General features: G+C 37.5%; 1 protein-coding gene across 1 annotated transcript; it reads right to left on the bottom strand.

Moving 5' to 3' along the window:
* Window positions 1-263: 263 nt before the first annotated feature.
* On the bottom strand, window positions 264-21201 carry LOC112574305 (protein KRI1 homolog). Its single transcript, XM_025255297.1, has 18 exons — window positions 21050-21201; window positions 20540-20613; window positions 19766-19865; window positions 18478-18619; window positions 16117-16203; window positions 15138-15219; window positions 14643-14726; window positions 12699-12805; window positions 11869-11986; window positions 9099-9194; window positions 8670-8840; window positions 6260-6344; window positions 4740-4840; window positions 4535-4646; window positions 3814-3968; window positions 3179-3243; window positions 2716-2811; window positions 264-2223 (listed from the first exon to the last, which is right to left on the bottom strand). Exons 1-18 carry the CDS (start codon window positions 21171-21173, stop codon window positions 1677-1679), a joined length of 2346 nt encoding a protein of 781 aa, XP_025111082.1. The 5' UTR covers window positions 21174-21201; the 3' UTR covers window positions 264-1676.
* Window positions 21202-21216: the final 15 nt, after the last annotated feature.

Raw genomic sequence — 21216 nt, 5'->3', positions numbered from 1 at the left:
ATGAAATACTTATTAAAGGAGAAGTAGAAGAGTGGACAGTTACAACAAATATTTCAATATAATTATATATGTAGATAACATTAAGAAAGTGCACAGCCACCTGTGTTGCTTTTAGAAAACTGAAGTTTTTTTTTTTAACATTAGTGTTACATGCAACACCATGACTTTTGGTCTAGATTGCTTAAGTAGGAACTGCAAACCAGAACACCCACAAACTGAACATGAACATTCAGGTGGTCCAAAGAGGACAAAATGACCAGCAAATTGACTGCAATTTTAGTCAACTGGCTCCATTTTTGACATTAGATGCATAAACTGAAATGGTAGGTTATGAGATACTAAGGCTAGAGCCACTTGTTATCTGCACTCATTCATCTGGCAGCAATCCTAAATAATTAAAATAAATAATAAATAAATAAAAGCAACTCATGGATAGGACATGTAGATGGCCAGATTCCTTGGTCCTCTTTCAGAGTGATGTTATGCCTATTTTTAAATTATTATTCTGTGTTTGCCTTTGTATTATTCTTAATTTGCCTTATTCTGTGTAGGTGATCACTGGCACAACAGCGCCTGTCACTAGTACAGCGAGGGCTGGCTGTCCAGGGTTCAGCTCTCATCTCAGGCACGCTGCTCTTTCTCTGCATGTGGCATATGTTTACAGAACTGGCTACCTTGCCGTGATATAGTCTTAGTCGCTGGCTCCGTGTAAAACATCAACTCCCCTCCACCACACGCACACATCACCACCTATTTTGAGTAACAATATGAATGAGTACAGATCTGTAATACTTGTGAGAGAGACTATAAGTGATTAGAAATGAATGTAGACATGTTTTTATGTCAAGTGATGTTCTAATGTTACTGTCAGCAGACAACAATATCCTGAAAAGGTTCAATGACGATGTTTTGTGGTGTTGATATATTCCACAAGCACTGCCATATTTTAATCAACAATGGAAGTTATTTGTTATTTTCTGCAGAATGGTTTTCTCTACTTTGTTTCGCTATTATTATCCATATACACCTAGTTCCCATTATGGTATTAAGAAAAATACTCAACATACAACTTCTTGTCCAGAGAGCTTTCCCACAAACAGGCAAGTCTTTACAGTTCACTCAAACTCCAACCCTTCAGTCTACTTAGTGAAGGATGGGGTTGGCTTTTTATGCAGAGCCAGCAACTAAGGCTATATCATGGGAAGGCAGCTAGCCCTGTAAACAGATACCATGCACAGAAAGAACAGTGGGCCCGAGACGAGAGCTGAATCTAGGACAGCCAACCTTCACTGTATTGGTGACAGGCGCTAACTCTTGCGCCACTGGACCACCTATGGATGAGAGGAAAACTGATCTGTAAACAGTTGAGTTATGCGTACACAAGCATGTTGGATTCTTAGCCAAGTTAAATGTAAGCCAAGTGTATATGACACCATGTCACTGCATTATAAAGACAACATGATACTAAAAAGTGGCAAATATTTTATAACACAGTATCACCACACTAAACAGGGACTGTTCCCAAATCATTTATCTCTTCAAAGATATCAGTGATGACACGAAGACTTCTGACAACACAGTTTACAGATATCCTCAATTTGTACATAATGTTTCCAACTCTGACTCAAGGATTATTCCTGCTTCCACACAACCTGGTCTTACAGAGTTCCAATGTATCAGGCAACTGATTTCTTCAATATCAGGTGTTTTGTGTATTTGAATTTGCGTGGGTCAATGTCATAGGCTTTAAGTCTGTCTGATGAAATGTGATCTGGTTGGTATTTTTTCTTCTTTTTTTTGTTACGCTTTTTTTCCACTTTACCAACTGCCACCTGGTGCAGTTTCTTCTCTGTTTTATGCTCTGATTTCTCTGTCCTTTCATGATCCTTTATTTTGCTTGTGGTTGCTGTCATGCTGTTAACCTTTTTGCTGCTGTCACCTGTAAGCACTAGAGCATCTGCTGTCTTGTGTACACCTTCTTGTGTGACAGCTTGTTCTCGCAGCCCCACATTAACAAACACACCAGTTCCTTTTTCCGTAAAGGAATATTTCTCAGCCTTGTGTTTCTTTTTCACTGAAGGTGAATCTGTTTTCTGCTCTGAGCTTTTCTGACTATTGTTATCAAGTTGTCTTTTCTCCTTCAATGTTGACTCATGTGCTATGTTCAAAGATGTTTCTGGCTCATCTCTCTTGTTCTTTCCTTCAGATTCCACATTTGATTCGCTGAAAAAAAGAGCTGAATGTAGGGGAGCTTGCAGACATGCCATTATAAGGTTCAGTCATGTGTCCTTTGACTGGGTACCTGATGCTGGGGGAGTATATGGATAGACACAGCAGCTGACAGGGCCTGCTATAAGGTTACTGATATGCTACATATCAAACTAAGATCCATGAACTTTATTCTTAAGTGCACATGCAAATCCCAGTGATAATCACATTCTCTGAAGGTACCTAGAAATTATCTCTACTATCCATCTTTCTTATAAGCAGCACTTACATCTTTTTAAAACAGTCATTCCCAAAACAAAAACACCCAAGTTAAAAAGAAACCAGATGGGCTACATATCTGTGCATATGAAATATTGATTCTGACTTTAAAAAATTGAACATATCTCAAAGAAAGGTCATCACATAAAATGGATGAATGTGACCAACATGAAAACCTTAGCAAAAGGAAGATGGCTAATCATGTAAGAGCAAAGGCCATATTCACACCTTTTATCTCTCAAGGATGGCAAGACTGTAAGTTTTTTCCTCAACTGTCTTGCTCTCTTGTACTTTTTCACTTCATACAACTCATCTTCCTCCGTCCTGAAACAGGAAACAAGCTGGTAAAAAAATCACATGCCAAGGGTCACAGACTTTTATGTTTGGTGTGGCCTATGGGATGTTCCAAGTCCATTTCCCATATTTCAAAACCGAAATCTTACAATTTATAACTGCATAATCACCCAAGGACTAGGCCCAGTGCAATATTAATACAAATAATGACAACGCAAACACTTCCTCCGTAGGTGCTTAACATAAAAGGATTATCATGTATATAACTAGCAAGTTCTTTGTGAAGGCCCCTTACCAACATACACAAACATGCAAATATATGCTCAAATGTGCTACCCCCTCCCCACTTCTCCTAAGCAAAGGCTTCACTAATATTGACCTTGCCAACATCACATACCTAAACTGACAAATCTTCTTCAAAGAGGCCCAGGAATTCAGTTCTCGGTCAGGACATCTCAAAATCTAAAATAAACACCCACACAAAATACCAGTTATAAAACATATATTTCTGATAACCATTATTACCTATGGAATTTTTTATCGACCGTTATAAAACAAAATGACTTGTATCCTTCAAACTGCAAGGAAAAAAGTTAATGCTATTATTGAAGTTATATATTTCCATATCTGCCACCTACCTACAACTGAATCCTTCAAATCTGCCCTGAAACTGCACCTCTTCCTTGATCATTACTCCTAACACAGTCCACACAATGCCAGTCCTTTTTCACCCTCCCCCCTATTTTTCTGCTTTTTCTACTTTCCTATTTGTCTTCCTCTGCAGAATCAGGATACATTCAAGTGCTAAGAGCATGCTCCTTATGAGTATATGCGCTATATAAACCTTCATTTATTATTATTATAATAAAAGCTATGGATACACAAATATTAAAAAAAAAAACCTTTATGGCTTTAAGTACAAGTTACATATGGTTAGACATATAATCATGTTAATCTTATGGTCAGAGTGTGTAATGTTTAAACCACTTCCAATGGCTAAATTATGTAAGGAACAGTGTGTCATTTTTATACCTCCTCTAATGATAGCCCATAATTATTTGGCACTGTTTTGCGATAGCGGAATCGACACTTGATGTCTCCAGCAATAATGTCTTCACAGTCAAGCTGGAAATATTCATCAATATAATCACCAAAAGGGTGATCACTGCCTTCATACTTCTTACACACTGCAAACACAAAGTTGCTCATATTACTGTTCTGTTTAGCAAGATTTGCTTCAAAGTTCTATAACACAAACAAAACATTCTCTTGGAAGAGTATCCATAAATTCTGACAAGACTGTCAAGACAGATGAGTATTGAATAGCTTCCTAAGAGTCATCAGACAAATGAAATACAATGTATAGTTAACCTGAAGATAAAAATGCAAGATTGCTCACAACACACAGAGCTTTATTTCAATTGGAATTTTTCAAACACACAGCTAAATTCATTTGGCATTTGACGAACACAGCTTGATTCCTTTGACATTTTTGATATGCAAAAAATCCTTTGGCATTTTGATATGTCTATATATACAACTAGAACCATTTTATCTTAAAAGAAAACTTAAAACATCTAGCTAAGAGATAAACATGAATTACAATTTGCCTACATGAAGTACTTGACATTATTACTGATGACAACTGCAACTTCAAGGTAAACTAAACTATGCAATTCCAGCTTCCATTACCAGCCAGCACACTGGCTTTACAGATGAAACACATTTCACTATAAAACATCTTTCAACCTACCTTCATCAAATGTTGGCTTTTTGGTCTGAAGAATCTCAGCAAATTTTGATCCACGTTTTCTCTTTTTGCCTGATGTGTAGGTCACCTGAGTGGGATCATAGTCTGCATCCATCTGCACATTTCAAAGGCAGTGCATAAATAATATCCCTGGCTACTTTAAACTTTCTCACAGCTACCCACATGCTAGGCCATGTCCAACACTTACTATAAAATCTGGGTCATCAACATGTGGCTCCTCATACTCTCCTGTATGCTGTCTGGCCTCATGTGTAGCAGACATGGTCACGTCCCAGTTGTCCCAGTCTTCTGAAGAAGACAAAAAGATAAATGTGTATTTCCCCCTTGTCAGAGGAAGGGGTGGAGGGTGTGGGGGAGATGGAGCACCTAACACTATGTGCTGCTGAATCAGCACAAATCCTTTGCTGCCAGTAGGGTGAATTCCCCATTCAAGGTTACAAAAAAAGGGCACAAAGTTAAAGGCATACATGCAAAGGACCGAAGTTTAAGTCTTCATGCAAACTTGTGTCACAACAATGAAATTATAATCTAATTCTTTTTCAATAGTAAACTTGTTTCACTCGTTACAGCAAATGTCAAAACAAAATTGCAAGCTCAACATTTATATCACAGCTTCTGGATGTTGCAAACACATTTCTTATGGCTATGATTCTAGAGAGTTAAAGGTATATTCAAGGCAAAATAAAACTGCTTAGAATAAAGCATATGATCATTTTGAATCTTATATATTTTTGTGTCTGATCATATGTGAAAAGTTGAGGTTATGTAGGGTGTTATGCTTAAGAAGGAAAATTACACGCAACTCTTTCTTTGCTTCAGCGCCGTCTAGTTCTCCGTCACATGACCTTATGACATATGAGAGGGAACTGTTTACTAAGCAAAATGAAGAAGTAAGCTGCCATACAACTGCAGAAAAAAAAGGGAGGAAGGAGCTCAAAAATCGTTTTTATAAGTTTCTAATTGACAGAAACTTGAGCAGAAAGTAAACGTAAAGATGAGAAAACTGGATCAGCTACTAAACTATTAAGCTCTGGGAGCCTTGAGACTCAGACACCTTGTGCTCAAAGTAAACACTTCGTATAATGCTTTACGAGAACACAAACGAGTGAATAGTGCATCCTTTGTGACTCAGTTTCTCTGGGATACAGTTCCTACACTTTTGCTGCATACCGAAGTTGCCTAAAAAGGAAAGGATGCATCTGACAGAAGGTCTTCAGTCACCAAACGAGTACAGCATGAACAGGTCAGTGTCAGAGTGCTACTGCTGCTAGATAAAATTTTAATCAAACTGCAATTCTCAGTCTATCATGAACAACATTACAGTCTGTAAATGACTGCATGTACATAGCAATAAAACTATTACATTGTACTTAAATCAAACATGTGAACTATAAAAATATATAGTATCTAACTATATAGTATCTAACGCGTTAGATAACCGCTCCGAGAAGATAATGCGAATTCTTGGTGGAAGGTGACAACAGGTCAATTTCACTGGAAATTTTTGATTTTTAAAAACATTGGCAATTGAGGTAGTAAAAAAGTGGTAATAAAGTAAGGAAAGAATCATTTGTTTCTCCTGTATTGCTCTCCTGTGCTGTAACTGTAATTAATTTTCAAATGTTTTGGACCATGGCCACAGCCTTGAATATACCTTTAAGTGTTTGTATCTGCCCTTATACCTTAGAGCTTGATACAAAAACTCACCTTCATCAAAGTCTTCATCTGCATCATCTTTAAACTCTGGCTTTACATCCTCTTGTTCCTGATAAAAATCATCCCCAAAATATTTCTGAAAAGAAAAAAAAAATAATACAGCTAGATATGATTTCTTATGTGCGGCTGTATGCTCCTCAAGAAGTAACAAGGAATAAACATAAAAGAACATGATTTCTTATAAATTCATTTTATTCAAATAAATAATTTTTTAACAATTTGCAAAATTTTGTTCAAAATGTATCGCTATTATACCAGATAAGTTGTTCTTAATTTCACTGTCTGAAAAACAGCAAAATGCTCAGGTCTCTCTGGTCTGTGGACGCATAAACAAAGTTATGAGCATCACAATTAATAGGTACCTCTGGTCTCTGGACAACATATACTGCATTATGAAAGTCACAATTAATAGGCATCTCAAGTCTCTTAGCACCAAGATCACCCCAGATGCTTACAGGAAAGGTAGGCATGGATGGGAGCCAGAAATGTTCCCAAGACTGAAGACTTTCTGAGAGCCATATGGCACTAAAACATATGCACATCATTATGTTCGTACACACTGCCACCTATTGCCAGTCATAAAATGCCTTGTAAAAAATTTTCCAACATTGTAATCAAGCCCATTATATGTAGATCTGCCATTGTTAGCACTGTTATATTTTTCTTTATTCAGTGATTAATGCATTGGTCTTTCTGTCTGGGGATGTTTAGAGCAGACCTCTGTGGAAAATCATTCAGAGTTCTGTCAGTCTGTCCTGAATCTGTTGTGTAGGCAGTGTGTGCAGATTCTTCATGAGTCTTGGCAGTATGTTGATTCTACTTGCTTGGCAGTCTAGGTTAAGTGCCATATCACTGATGTAGCCTTTGATTTTTGGCCTTCTGAAAGCTTGCCCTATCACCCAGCTTCCTGTTTGGACACCATACTATTGAACTGTGTCCTGCCTCTCTTGAACCACATGTAACTCTCCCAAGTGTATTGTGTAAGTTTAACGTGCAGAAATAACATACTTCTTCCACAAGTGGCCATGTGAAAACACTTAGAGCGCCTTTTGTTTTCCCCAAGATAGAAGATTTATTTCCTCTTTAAGGTCTACCACCTTATCTCACTAGTAAACATCAATGGCCTCCCAGCACAGTCTTTAATTTTTTAATAAAAGGTCAAAGGTTAGGGTTGTGACCTAATCTCTCTGCTCCATCCACAGCACATCCTTCTCAGCTTCCATGACAACCATAAGAAGTCACTCTGTGTGCTTAATCACCAAAATTAGAAATGTACTTAGTTTTCATGTATAAAGATCCAAGAAGCTGAAACAATGATTTTGTTTTAAATGAGGAATGTACAGGCTTCCTTGAATTTCTTACGAATGCTCCGCAGAAATTAAGCCAGCCAGTGCTTGCAAAATATGTCTTGCCTGAGGCTCATCATACAGCCCTAGAGGAAACTCCAGAAAGCTACACTTGAGCATCTCCTTATGTATTCTGTGAAGGTCCAGATCTTCTCTCTGGTGCAAAAAAACCTATGAAATCTTCATAATATGAAAGAGAACAGATAATGAAGAAAAATATAAATCAAAAAGTGGAAGCACCACTACATTTCAAATTTTCTTTTTGTTGTATCTTCTACAGGAAGCCATTACCACTGAAACATTTTGCAGTATGATCGAATTTTAAAGCTGCATGCAAAATCTTGGTTGTCTTTGCTCTTTTGTAGAAGTTGAATCTGCAAGCGCACTGATCCATTTTGGAAAGGGATACACTGTGATATTTATTCACTTTAGTTAATTATATTGTTCACGATACAACTAATCATTTTCACAATTTTTCAATTTCTAACTCCTGATCCTTCTTAATCAGTCACAGTCTTGTCAAGGTCACAATCTTATTTTCCATCTGAGTTCCAGGACAGAAATCTTGTCTGGGGATGGAAAACTCCCATCCATGGGTAGGTAAATTTGACCTAGGTGAAACAAGGAACATGAAGCCTAAAAGTCCTAGATTCACCCAGAGCCACAAACTTACCAAAATGAATATCTTACATCTTCACAAAGAATCCACAATGGCAACTTCCTACACTCCAGATGACTTGGTTGGGGAGGGAGAGGACATTGGTGTTTTACGCCCAGTCAGCAACTAAGGCTATATCACGGCAAGGATGCCACATGCAGAGAGAGGGAACAGTGTGCCCAAGACAAGAGGTGAACCCAAGAAAGCCAACTTTCACTGTATTGGTGACAGGCGTTAAGTGTTGTGCCACCAGAAAACACTCAAGTTGCTATGGTCCATAATCAGATCAACCTCATCCTACTGCAAAATGTCCATTTCATCTTTTCTCCATGCTCTCTGCTTGTTCATTTACTGCAATATCTATTTATGATGACTTGTGTTCCATGTGTCTACATACCTGCATCATCTGATCATGAGCTGCAGGGTCAAAGTCATCTTCAATATCCTTAGCAGAAAATCCAACATCAGGATTGCCTGTGATTTCCTTAAGCTGTTCAAGGCGTTCAAGAATCTCTTTTTTCTTCAAGTTTTTCAGCTGTCGGATTTCCTCCTGCTTCTCCTCTTTCTCCTGCAAGTTAATGATGCTAATAGTCACTCTGATGATTAAACTTGTGTATAACAATTAATTATATTATAATAATCCTTCAAGTAACTAACGAAACACCAGTTGCTCAAACCTGGGCCTATGGATAATTTTACTTATACAGGTGTACTCACTTCCAGGACTTAACGGCACACTGATATCTTCCAATATTAACAGCTCCTTTACAATCTTCTAGAATATATGAAAAAAAGACAGCTAAATCATGTACTGAAATGTACTGACTTTCTTTTTCCTTTCTTTAATTTCTTGGTGTTTCAGGGCTCTCTTGTTGTCTTTTCTGCGAACAGAGTCCTCTATTATGCGAGCATGAGTCTGTAGCTGAAATCACACAAGCATGGGTGGGAGCTGAAAATTTTCCTGGGACTGAAGACTTCTCAAGAGCCATGTAGCACTAAGCATATGCATATAATATATACAACATGTATGGTCACAAATGCATTTCACTGTTTTCACACACATATTACGAGTCATACAATGTCTTTGATAGTTCACAGTATTGACAAATGACCAGCTTTATTAATCCCAAGGGGCAATTATAACTTGGGAAGTGTGTTCTGTTAAAAAAAAAATTTTTTAAACTTGCTAGTTACAATATAAAGTGAGTGGTGGATCATACCACAACATAAAAACATGCATTTTTACATATAAAACCATTCTTAAGGCACACCTATGCACACATACTGTTGACAATTTATCTATAATCTATGATTGAGCAGATGGCCTGCATAGGGTATAAATGACTTCTGCAAATAGGCATAGTATGTTTGCATGAACTCAATATAACAAATTCCCCTGCTAAGATACTAAGATGTCCTGGTATGGACAAAATGCTGTCATTTAACAATTTGCTGATTATAAAAAGGAATCTAAATGTCCCTGCTTAACACCAATTACCATAGAACAAATATGAACAATATGGTTAAAACTGTTCCTATCAAGGACAGAAAACTGTAGAACCAGCATATGTGGGGGAAAAGACAAAAGAATTTCAGTGAATGATAAAAATGGCTCAATATTGCTGTGCTGACTGAAAAACTATTCAGTGTCTGAAGAAGTGATACTCTTTGCTGACCATGTTTACATCCCATTTAAGCCTGCAATCAAAAACAGTGCCTGGGTACCTGAAGGACTTAACAATCTCAACAGGTTAGCAATGAAACAAAATCCCAATCTTTTATTTTCCTATAGTGTATGCCTATCTTTTTTGTCTTATCTACATTTAATTCCATAAAATTCTTGTCACACCAATGTACCAAATGATAAGGCACTGTCGTAATCCTCCTTATGCCCCTGTGAGTCAACAATGGACAAGATAGCTTTTCTCATCAATATTTCTTGCAGCCATCTGTATACATTTGCACATGATATTCAATAGGAGTGACAGACAACATTGCAGAGATCCAATACTTCTAATAACAATATCAAAATAATGATTATTTGCAAAAACTATCTGCCGTAAACAAGTGAAAAAATCCAGCAGCCACCAAAACCTAACATTGTTCCTCTTTTTAAAAAAAAAATAATCCAGTGATGGATGTTTCCAATGGCCACTATGTTTATGCAGAATTTTCTTGTCATTACTTTTGTCACACAGTTTTCTGGAAATTAAAAAAAGGTATCTTAGCCTTAAAGCAGTTAAAAAAGACTCAGTATTGCTATTACTAAAAGCAGACCAAACTTTGATTGTCAATTTGTTTAGCACTGTTGGTATCAGACATGTTCTATTTCTGCACCCTTTTTCTTCCTGCTTCCTTGGCCTGAGGAAAGGTGCATGCGCACCTAAAAGAAAACCTTGTAGCAGTCAATTGTTTACATCCCTTTTTTCTATGGATAATTTTTATTTAAAATTATATATATATGTCTGTTGGTGACAAATACAGATATACAGAAGTTAACGCTTTGTACAGATCAGATAGTAATTCATTAAATTCTTGATATTACTTTTGAATGCTCCCCCCAGCTGACTGAACAGTAAAACAAGACAATTTTGTATCAAAGAAATAAAATGAAACAAAGTTATTACTAAGTGTCACTGTGAGAAATGGCAATTCATGATTTACTATCAGTGAAATATTATCAATATTTAAGAGTCTGAAAGCATCTGTCAGCGATAGTTTAGTTCTCTAAAAAGGATAAAACAACTTCAGCATGTTCAATTTTAATGAGTAAGGAAGTTGCACTATGTGTCGTAAAATCTTAAAAACGAGCCTTGTGAGCTTTTGGAGAAGTTAAAAAAATTTATGTCCAAAGAATGATCACTGAAGTTTTGGTGCTCTTGTGTGTTTTATCAGCACCGAAAATTTAGTAATGATTTACATTTCACAATTCGTTATTCCATTAAAAACCTAAATAATGAAGGGAAATATACTTACTTGTTGTGCAGCACACACCAAGCTTTGCCACAAACATCGATCTTGCGAAAACAAGTTTCAAAATTTCTTTTTGAAGCATCTTCTTCAAGAAGCCATTAACTGAATTAACTGGCAGTATCAACGAGTTTGAGAACTTTGGAAGTCTTTGTTGCTAAAGATTTACATTTTGGATGATAGCCAACGAAATCAAATCCCAGGTCTTTCGTAATCAGTAGAAAATTTTAATTTTACTTTCCATCCTGGGATTTGTTTTCTTAGGATGGAAATCCGTCCCCAGGATGGAGAACAGGAAATACATTTGAACTAGCAAGATGGCTTCAGTTTGTTTTTTATTTCACTTCATTCATCAGCATCCTGTGTTTGACAAAATCAAGGGCTTACTGAGTGCTGCTAAAACTATCTATAGAGTTGGAAAGCTGGACCAGATGACCAGCATACCAAGAAAAAAATCTTTCAGTACATTTATTCAGTCCTTATTAGGGGAAAAGGACAATACACCATGAAGGAGGAGACAGACAGGCACTCACAATACAACATAATTCCTGTACATTCATATATACAAAAACACAGCAAGCATACACAATGTGTGCACTGACACCCCTTGAAAATTAAAAACATACAAACTGCGAATCTGGCTCCTCAAAGCGGAAGTTGTATTTCCTCTCAAACTGCTCTTGGTGTTCCAGTGTTTCTTCATCTTCCTCCAATTCCTCTATCAGCTCATGGTATGTTGGGGGACTGCAATAAGCACAACATTCAAGCTATCTAAATCTATGGGGACTTACATTCCAATGTCATGATATTAAAAGTCTTTGCTACGGCCACCTCAGCAAGCTGACAGACTTGTTGAAGCCAACAACAACCAAATTGTATTTCCCTGTGGCCTGCAGGAGGCTATGCAGTGTACTAAATATTGAAACACAAAGTTCACAAGTTCAAGATTTCCTGGACAGTAAAACATACTTTTGCCTCTGTGCCAGTACATAACTTTCATAACACGGTTTCCATATCCCCCAGTATGCTGCATATGAACAATAATAAGGTTTGTTGTTAAAAATGGATAATGACATAATATACTGCTACATATTATAATAATAAATATAACATATAATAAAGACTCCTAAATTTTAAGCAAAAAGATTTATGCAAAAATAAGATTGATGTTTATCCATGACCTCACAACAATAAAAAATTGAGTTGGAGAAATTTTCTAACTAGATCATGAAAACTGAAAATAAGAAGTCATAACAAATATGTTCACACAAACTACATACTATACATAACTATTTTCACAAGACTCTCTTTCTCTACACATACCATTATGTTCACAAGACTCTCTACATACATATATTTCCAGGTAATCATTAACAATTTCTTTTTAATTTAGAACTAAAGAAAGTTTTTGTTAAAATGCATAAAGAGCAGTGTATAAGCAAAGAGTGACACTCACTCTTCATCTTCTTCTTTATTCAGATATGCCTTGTTAAGGATGAAGTCCCGCAAATATTTCTCTCTTTCATCCAAGTCTGGTTGTGACCAATAATTCTTCAGTGGTGCCTAGACCATGAACAAGTTGCTACAATGAGTTCCTTAAATACAGGAAATAGTCCTTCACTGTAACCATAAGCATAGTAGGAACAGTCCTACAATATAACCATAAATATAGGTGAGTCCTTCAATGTAGCCATTGATAGTAATAATGTGAACTTATAACAAGCCACCTCATGACCAAGATAGATCGCACTCTCTGCGCAGACCAATAATGATAAATGAAAAATAACAGACAGTGGACAGTGAGGTAGGTATAGACACACTGAACAACATAAAGATGAGGTACAAGTGTAGAACATAAAGTAATGGATGAAGGCATGAAGAGATACTATAAACAGTGTAGATGGAGTCGTTACATGATGGTTAGCATGACAGACAGTATTGCAAGTGAGTTAAGAATAGTAATTCTGGGAAAATACTTTGTGAAGAGATATGTTTTCAGACAGCATGTGAATGTAGCCTTGGAGTCTGAGTGGCGAATGTGATGTGGAAGAGATCCACTGTTTAGCAGCAAATAGGGAGGACGCCCGCTGTCCCTATGTGACTGTCTTTGTGGGAAAGAGGACAGAATGCTGGGAACTGATGAGGAACAAAGGATTCGGCAGGAGCGTGGACAGACAAGATTTCAGTAAAGTAGTTGGGGGAGGAGCCTTTAAAGAATCCATAGCATAGAGTGAAGAGCTTGTTGTCTATTGTAGCTTTAACTAGTAGCCAATGAAGACAGCGAAGAAGTGGTGTGACATGTTCAAATTTGCAACTCTAGAAACAAGATGAGCAGCTGAATTCTGGACTTTCTGAAGCTTATCAATGAGGTACTGTGGACAGCCAGCAAGAAGAGAGTTGCAGTAGTCCACTTTAGACAGAACAAAAGAGCAGATAAGAATTTTGGTGGTTGAGATGGACAGAATACGACAAATGGAGATGATCTTCCAGAGTTCATGGAATATAAAGAATGTGGGGATGGTAAAGAAAAAGACAATTCATTAGTGCCTGAACCACAAAGTACTAGCAGATGCCATTTTTTTCCTAATGATTTGTTATAGCTCAGAGCAAGTATCATTTCCCCAAATCTGAGTTCATAACCCCTCATCTATTCAGAAGATATACATCTATAAGCATCAGCATGCACAGAAAAAGGTCAAAATACTGAAGTCATAGGTGTACATAGGTAAATCTAATTAACATATGATCCCAGTCCTGCCATCAGCTAAAGCCTTCACAGCATTAAAGTTTTCAAATACAAAATTTTGACATCTGTGGTGTTGGCCTCTTTCACTGTATGGTGATATTCGTGGATGTGCACTGAGATATAAATAGGGTAGTTACACAGATTTGGGGAAAGAGTATTTTTCAGAAAAACATGCTACTCATGAGCCTTTAATGACTAGAGACATTTCAAACATGTTTGAATCAACAGTCAGATTGGAGGCATTTCAAATACTGTTTGAGTCCAGTCAGACTGGGGGCAGTTTGAATCAAGTCAGACTGGAGGCATTTCAAACAGTGTTTGAATTAACAGTCATGCTGGGATGGTCTCTACCACCACTGTCATCACGCTGTCTCCATCAGCAAAGATTAGATGCTGACAAATGCACTGCACCACAACCTACAATGCTGTTATGCTAATTATCACTGTGAACTACATGACAGGACTGCTGTGTCAGCATGTCATAACAGATTGCTGGTCATACCAGACACTTCTGGTGAACAGGAAGTTACAAAATAAAACTGTACTGCAAATCAGTTTTAAAAGGACAAGATGAAGGGGAAAAAACTCTACTACAATTCGCTGTCACCAGGAAGATATCAACCTACAAGAAACTAAAAACAACTGCTCACTGACCAGATCCACAGCTGCTTGCTTATCCTGCCCAAGCTCTGACTTCTCTCCCTTTAGCCACTGGCGATATTCCTCCTCTTCTTTGGCCTGTGAGAATAATTGGAGATTCACCAGATCACGAAAGCTGTCATCACGATCACTGTTATATATGAGAATTATCGTGGTAACTCAGCAGCAAGGTTTTGTCTTAGTGACATTTGCTGCTGCTCCTTAATGACATTTCTTAGGTCAAGTGACATCAACTCAGTTTAGAAACAAATGTCTCTTTTTTCTTCTTTTTTTAATCAATAGCCAGTGGTACAACAATCATACCATTTTAGAAGATTTATCTGTTTTTTAAACTAATTAAGCAGAATTTCTATATCTAAGTAAATGAACAGAGTTCAAGGTCAACTGGCATTTTTCATCCTTTTCTTTTTTCATATTCTATCTCCACCTCGGGGTCATTCAATCAAGTGGCATTGTGGTGCTGAGGGAAAACCGAAACTATAAATCTACCTTTTCAGCTTTTGTTTTGATGCGAGGTTTGAGGCAGTCTTCATCATTGTCATCATCCATTTCTTTTATTGCCTGCTGGATACTGAGAAAGGAAGAACCATATCAAAAGTAAACCCATTTGTTAGGTGTCGCCTGAGTACTCACTAAGGAGAATAATTACAATAAACAGCAACTAAGTTCAATATTTCATAACATTGTAGATCTTATAATAATATATGCATGATTTGTATAGTGCATACTCAATGCTTGTAAGGAGAATGCTCTTAGTGTTTGAGGCAAGAACAAGACATGGACAATATATAAAGAAACGGAAGGATGAAAATCAGTAGTGAGGACTAATAAAAGACAAGTATAGAAAATATGATGAGAAATCCGGTAAAAAGAACTAAGAGTGTCGTGATTCAGCGGATGAAAATGAGTAGGAAAGTAGCAATAAACAGAAAGGGATGGGGGGGTGGAAGGTTAGAAAAGGATTAGCATTGTTTGGACTGTTGATAAGAGCAAAGCTCAAGGAAGAGATGTGTGTACAGTGCACATTTAAAGGATTCAGTGGTGGGTAGATGTCAGATATGAAAAGCTTGACCCTGACTGGCTGACATGCCATATGGCACAGAAAGATATCTAGTCATTGTGCATCAGGTTAAAAACTACAACAAAGTTTAATTGCTTTTCTTCTCTCCCTTCTATGTGTTTGCCCCACCCCACCCCAACTACCCACCCATACTGACATATATGTTCTTTGCTGACGTATTGGTAGGTTTTTAGTCATTCTGATTATAACAGCCAACAAACAAAACAATCTTCTAGCAACACATATCTGATTTTTTTGTTGTTGTTGTTGTTGTTGTTGCAAATTCATGATACGTCATCATGCTTCTGACACTCTCAAATAAGACTTCAGGTGAGTATCTTGGCTGCTTTCCTTTTAGGTTCTGACTCTGAAATAATCAGAAAGTAAGTCACCCTAACCCTTGCCTACCTTTTCTTCAGAGCTTCCTGTTCCTGCATGTAACTTGGACTGCGTTGATGGTTATCCTCCTCCTCAGCTTCACTGTCACTCAACACCCTGAAGAAAAGAAAATTAAAGTGCATGTTAACATTGTGAAAACATTGTTTTGAATAATAATTTTATGTAGCCATAGATCTCATTATAATTTTCAGTTTGAATTTTGTAAATATGCACATATCATACACTGTCAGACATGTTCCAGCCTAACAGAACATCCTTGGGGTAAAGTTGTGGGTGGGAACGGAGGCAGAAAAGCTGGCAGCTATTTCGAGTGGTGTCCCTTCACCCTACAGCAGCGGTTCTCAACCTGTGGGTCGCGACCTGCCTACAAGGGGGTCGCGAAGGTGGTCATTTTTTAAAAAAAGTTTCTTATACTGGTATTAGTGGAATTAGTTTACATTGTGTAACCGAGTGGTGCGGGGGCTCAAACTCCAAATCTCTTCTTCCTATTCAAGTACACTGTCTCGGCATGCAGTGACTTCTCACTTCCAAAACTCAAAACACAATCTCCCTCTCAACAATTAAGCCTCCAATCTCCCTCCTCTCGCCTTTTGCCCTCTTTCTCCCCAATCTCTCATCGCTGACTCCCCTATATTACACCACCATATTACAAACAACTGACAAGATGAATGCTTTCGTCCGAAAAATTTCGTTGTGGACGCAAAAGATACGCCAAGAAAAATTTTTGATATGTTTCCGTGCTTGTGTAAGTGCAAGGCTGACAACTTGAATCTTGATCAGGTGAAGAATGTAATTATTGCCCATCTAAACGGACTGCAAGAAAGGTTTCAGCATTATTTCGCTGAAATTGATGTGACTAAATACGATTGGATTCGTAATCCATTTCTGGCTGATCCTAGCACAAGCGGGTTGTCCACGCAAGAAGAAGAGCAGCTCATCGACCTTTCGAGTGACCAATCCCTGAAAATGGTCTTCCAAACAACACCAGTGCCAACATTCTGGATTAGCATCAACGGTGAATATCCTCTCCTTTCTGAGAAAGCAATGAAAGTTCTGCTGCCATTTTCAACTTCGTATATGTGTGAGCAAGGATTTTCAGCATTGGCAGCACTGAAGTCGAAATACAGAAATCGTGTGGACGTAGAGGCTGAGCTGCGAATAGCAGTGGGTACGAACATCGCACACAGGTTCGCTTCTCTATGCAACAGCAAGCAGGCTCAACCTTCTCATTAATCAAAGTGAGTGTCCAATAAAATAATATTTATTAGCTTTAGTAAAATTTCATTAACAGTTATACTTCTTGCAGATACGAACTTTGCTCTTCCGTTGTTGAATTGCATTGATTTCCTCGACGCGGCGTTCGAGGTTAGCTAAAGCTGCCCCCCCCCCCCCCCCCCCCCGCTCTTCCACCGACCTAGCCGGCTAAGGGGGGTCGCGGACGTACCGGTGTTCGTCAGGGGGGTCGCCACATGTAAAAGGTTGAGAACCGCTGCCCTACAGGATTAAGAGAGGCAGCTCTCCGCAATTTTTTTTATTTTTGATTTATTTGCTGTGTTTTTTGGTGCCCATTGTTTGTTTGTTTTTTTTTTTAAAGCACCATAGCTGTGCAGGACTGTTTGGCTTTTATTTTCCTCTACGACTTTCAAATTTCCCATCAACTGCCGGTCTTTTCTACCTGATGCCATAATGGTTTCTTCTGGGTTTGGGATGGTTTTTTTAAGTCATCACTACTATGGACCTTACATAACTTGAAGATCACACAGTCCTCTGCTTTCAAATTTTCATGCAGTTGTTCTCTACTTGTGATTGCATTGATACCAGCAGTCTTCTGGCGATTTCATCTTCTGAATCTCTATTGATCTATTCTGCGTTCACACATACTACGCAATGGCTTTCCAAGCTGTAGATCTGAACTGCAACAATCACAATGCTGGTCTACACAGAGGGTGTAATATAGCCGAGCAACAATCCAGACCTAGTATCAATGACAGCACAGCTGGATTTTAGTCTTTCTTTTAGATTTTTAGATTTTTGTCGTTTGTTTGCTGACATATTGGACTGTGTCTGTATGTATGTAATATGGATATTTATTAGCCTTTCTTGTAAAGCACATTGAGCCTTTAGCTAGGTCGGGAATGGTGCTATATAAATTTCCTTTATTACTATTTAAAATGTACCACAAGCATTTCTGCATGCAACTTTGGCCCATAAAAAATATCGCAGATCTTCGAGCAAATCTGAATTTGTTCCTGTGCCAAAACAAAGGTAAGAAATCTTTTCAATAAAATCCCAAACTGACAAGACAGTGGAATTAAAGTTGTTCCTGTAACTAAATAATGTAATTAAATATCAAAATTTGCACAACCATACCCTCCTTTTTCAAGAAGGAATTTACGCTCAAAGTCACGAAGATACACTGGAGTTTCATCTTGTTTTTCATTCCTCTTTTTAATTTTAGGAGGATCATCCATTTCATTGGCACTTCCATCTTCCTTGTCTTTACTACTGTCACCTGGAATTATCAGTAATGTCAGTGATGATGGTGGCAATTACAATGGTGATGGTGGATGTAATAAAGACAGTAATGGTGACAGTGACCAATGACAGTAGTAGTGAATTCTGATTGGTTATATTCAAAATGTTTTTACACATGGTCTGTATTAGGAATTTTCTGACAATACAAAAGAGAGGGAATCTGGCATGGGAAATTTCCATTGGCCCGTTTGAAAGGCAAATAAACGCTCTTTCTGGCGGTATAAGATGTGACCAAGTTTTTGAAAAGGTTATGTCCCAAACATTCTCTAATTTTGCTATTTCTGCGCTCAGCAAGAGCAAATATGAAATCCTTCACTGTCTTTAGTGATAAAATATACATTTTTCTAGATGGTTTTATGATAAACCCCTTGGAGAGTGGACAGAGGACACCTTGAACATTCATAATATCAAAATAGCTAAAAATTATAACTTGCAACAACTTAAAGAGCCATGTCTGGCCTTAAGAAAAATGCAAAAAGAGCGAGCCCCTTGCAGCTACCAGTAATGGCAAAAAGGCAGAATCCCATGTCTCATCTTCCTTTTTGTTTTATACAAATATTTTGAAAGATTTGTTATGGGTACAGTTACATGACTATTACTTTTTTAAAAGCATTCCTAAGCTAATAACTTTTAAATGTAAAGCTTTTAAAATGAGCTGCATGGAATTTCGTAGTGGGATGGGCTTAAAAAATCCCCCCCCCCCCCAAAGAAAGGGAGGGGGGACTGGAAATTGGTTTTAAACTGAGCCAGCAACTAAGGCTATATCATGGGAAATCAGCCAGCCCTGTAAACAGATGCTACATGCAGAGAAAAAACAGTAGGTCACAGACAAGAGCTGAACCAAGACCCCAAAACCTAGGGAGAGAATTGTAAATGTGTAAAGTTAAAATAAGTTGCCTACCACAACAATTTTATTGATAATTCAAAAGTTTAAGTATCCAGCAAAACTGAAAGACAGTTGCCGATGAGTATTAGTTTTTTTTTTACTTAAAGAACTTTCAACAGATAACAGTTATGCAGCAAGGACAAGGAGCTCATGTATGTCATAAGACAAATGTTGACTCACTATAATCAAATTAGAAATCAAAGGTTAATGTATATCTTAATACAAACTTTGACTTACTATTATAAAATTTGAAATCCTTCTGATAAATACGGGGGTCCCCACTTTTGACAGCAGCCAATGTCCGAAGCCAGTCCTTTTCCAGCTGCTCTGACCAGCCCTGCAGAAATAAAAATCTGCATACCTGTATCTCAAACCTGCCATGTCATCTTTAATCAATAATATCAAGTGGTTTTTTTTTTCATCCAAGCTTAGTGGATGGGATCCCCCCCTCACCCCCATCAATGTGTCCTCCCAGAAGATCTCCTCATGCTCTAACAAAGCCGAATCGGTGTGTGTGCGTTTTCTTTTTTGTTTTTTTGTATAGCACTTTGAGCATGCTTTTGATGGTGGTGTAAGTGCTATATAAATTAACTTTATTATTATATCTAAAGTAATAATAAGATGAGTGGTCATCTCTTTTCATCTTTCTAACAAGCATGACTATCTGTGATCTCTGCTTGGATGACGTAAAACCAATCTACCAATTACTAATACATACTTTGTTCAGCAGCTGATACCCTATGGATCCACATTCCCTGCACCATCCTCTGCTCTGCTGACCAGTGAGCCTTCACCTTTGCCAGTCTTTTTGTTTGCAACACTCACCCTTGCCCATTTTCCAGGCTGCCCTTTAAAGTAACTATATTCTTTCAAATGACTTAGAAACTTTCCATGCCTTAAGCTTTTTTTTTTTTTTTGCAGGATCACTCTACAAATACTAGTCTCCTTAACTGGATTGAAAACAACCTATTGCTAACGCGAAACCATAAATTTGAGTCAAACAAAAATTACTTCTGCATTCTCATCTTCTTCTTCAGACGAACTGGATTCTGAATCTTCTTCGACATCACCATATTTACTCTTCACTGGAAAAGTGAAAACAACATAAATACATAATACTCATACAAAGGATGCACAATGATAAGCAAACATTTGTAAGTTATTTCTTTTAGAAGTCTGGACGACGTGGCAAGGTTTGTGTTCTAGTAGTGTTTTTACTGCTAAATAAATCTTTTATATTTACAGACAAATATTACTAATCATTAATACGCAAAGAAAAAGTGTCAGCGACCGTGAGAAAAAATCTCGATGAAGAGCAAGGGGTAATTTGTATATGTGTCTGATTGCGGTACCCTACTAGAAATACTGGGATTCTTTTTGTTTCTATAAGATTTCGTAAAGAAGTGGAATGTATAATCAATTATAATGTAATATGCTATTTTCCTACACAAACGCTGACTGCTAAGACAGGACCAAGACCACTAAGCTACAGATCTCATTTTGTTTCAAAACTATACATACACTTTTGAAGTTCTTCTTTTTCGCGCCAAGTTGAGTACTTATTTGCGTAGTCTTTGTTGACTTTTAATTCAACATTGCTATCATCTTCGTTATCCAAGTTAAGCAAAACATTTCGCTTCGCCATGCTGCAAGCAGAAACAGGAAGTTGAAATTTCCCGTCCAAAATC

This window comes from Pomacea canaliculata, linkage group LG10 (genome assembly GCF_003073045.1).
Source record: "Pomacea canaliculata isolate SZHN2017 linkage group LG10, ASM307304v1, whole genome shotgun sequence".
In the NCBI taxonomy this organism is placed as follows: Eukaryota; Metazoa; Mollusca; class Gastropoda; order Architaenioglossa; family Ampullariidae; genus Pomacea; species Pomacea canaliculata.
The sequence above is the reverse complement of the archived record's forward strand: the minus strand, read 5'-3'. Positions and strand labels throughout refer to the sequence as shown.

Bases quoted from the DNA above. Each gene is read 5' to 3' on its own strand.
- LOC112574305 (XM_025255297.1), bottom strand. From the start codon at position 21,173: ATGGCGAAGCGAAATGTTTTGCTTAACTTGGATAACGAAGATGATAGC. The intron at 16,204-18,477 runs GTATGGTTGTGC...TCTTTTCTTCAG, and splicing joins TTCCTTCTTGAAAAAGGAGG to GGTGTTGAGTGACAGTGAAG. The intron at 2,812-3,178 runs GTATGTGATGTT...TTCCTGTTTCAG, and splicing joins AAGAAGATTTGTCAGTTTAG to GACGGAGGAAGATGAGTTGT.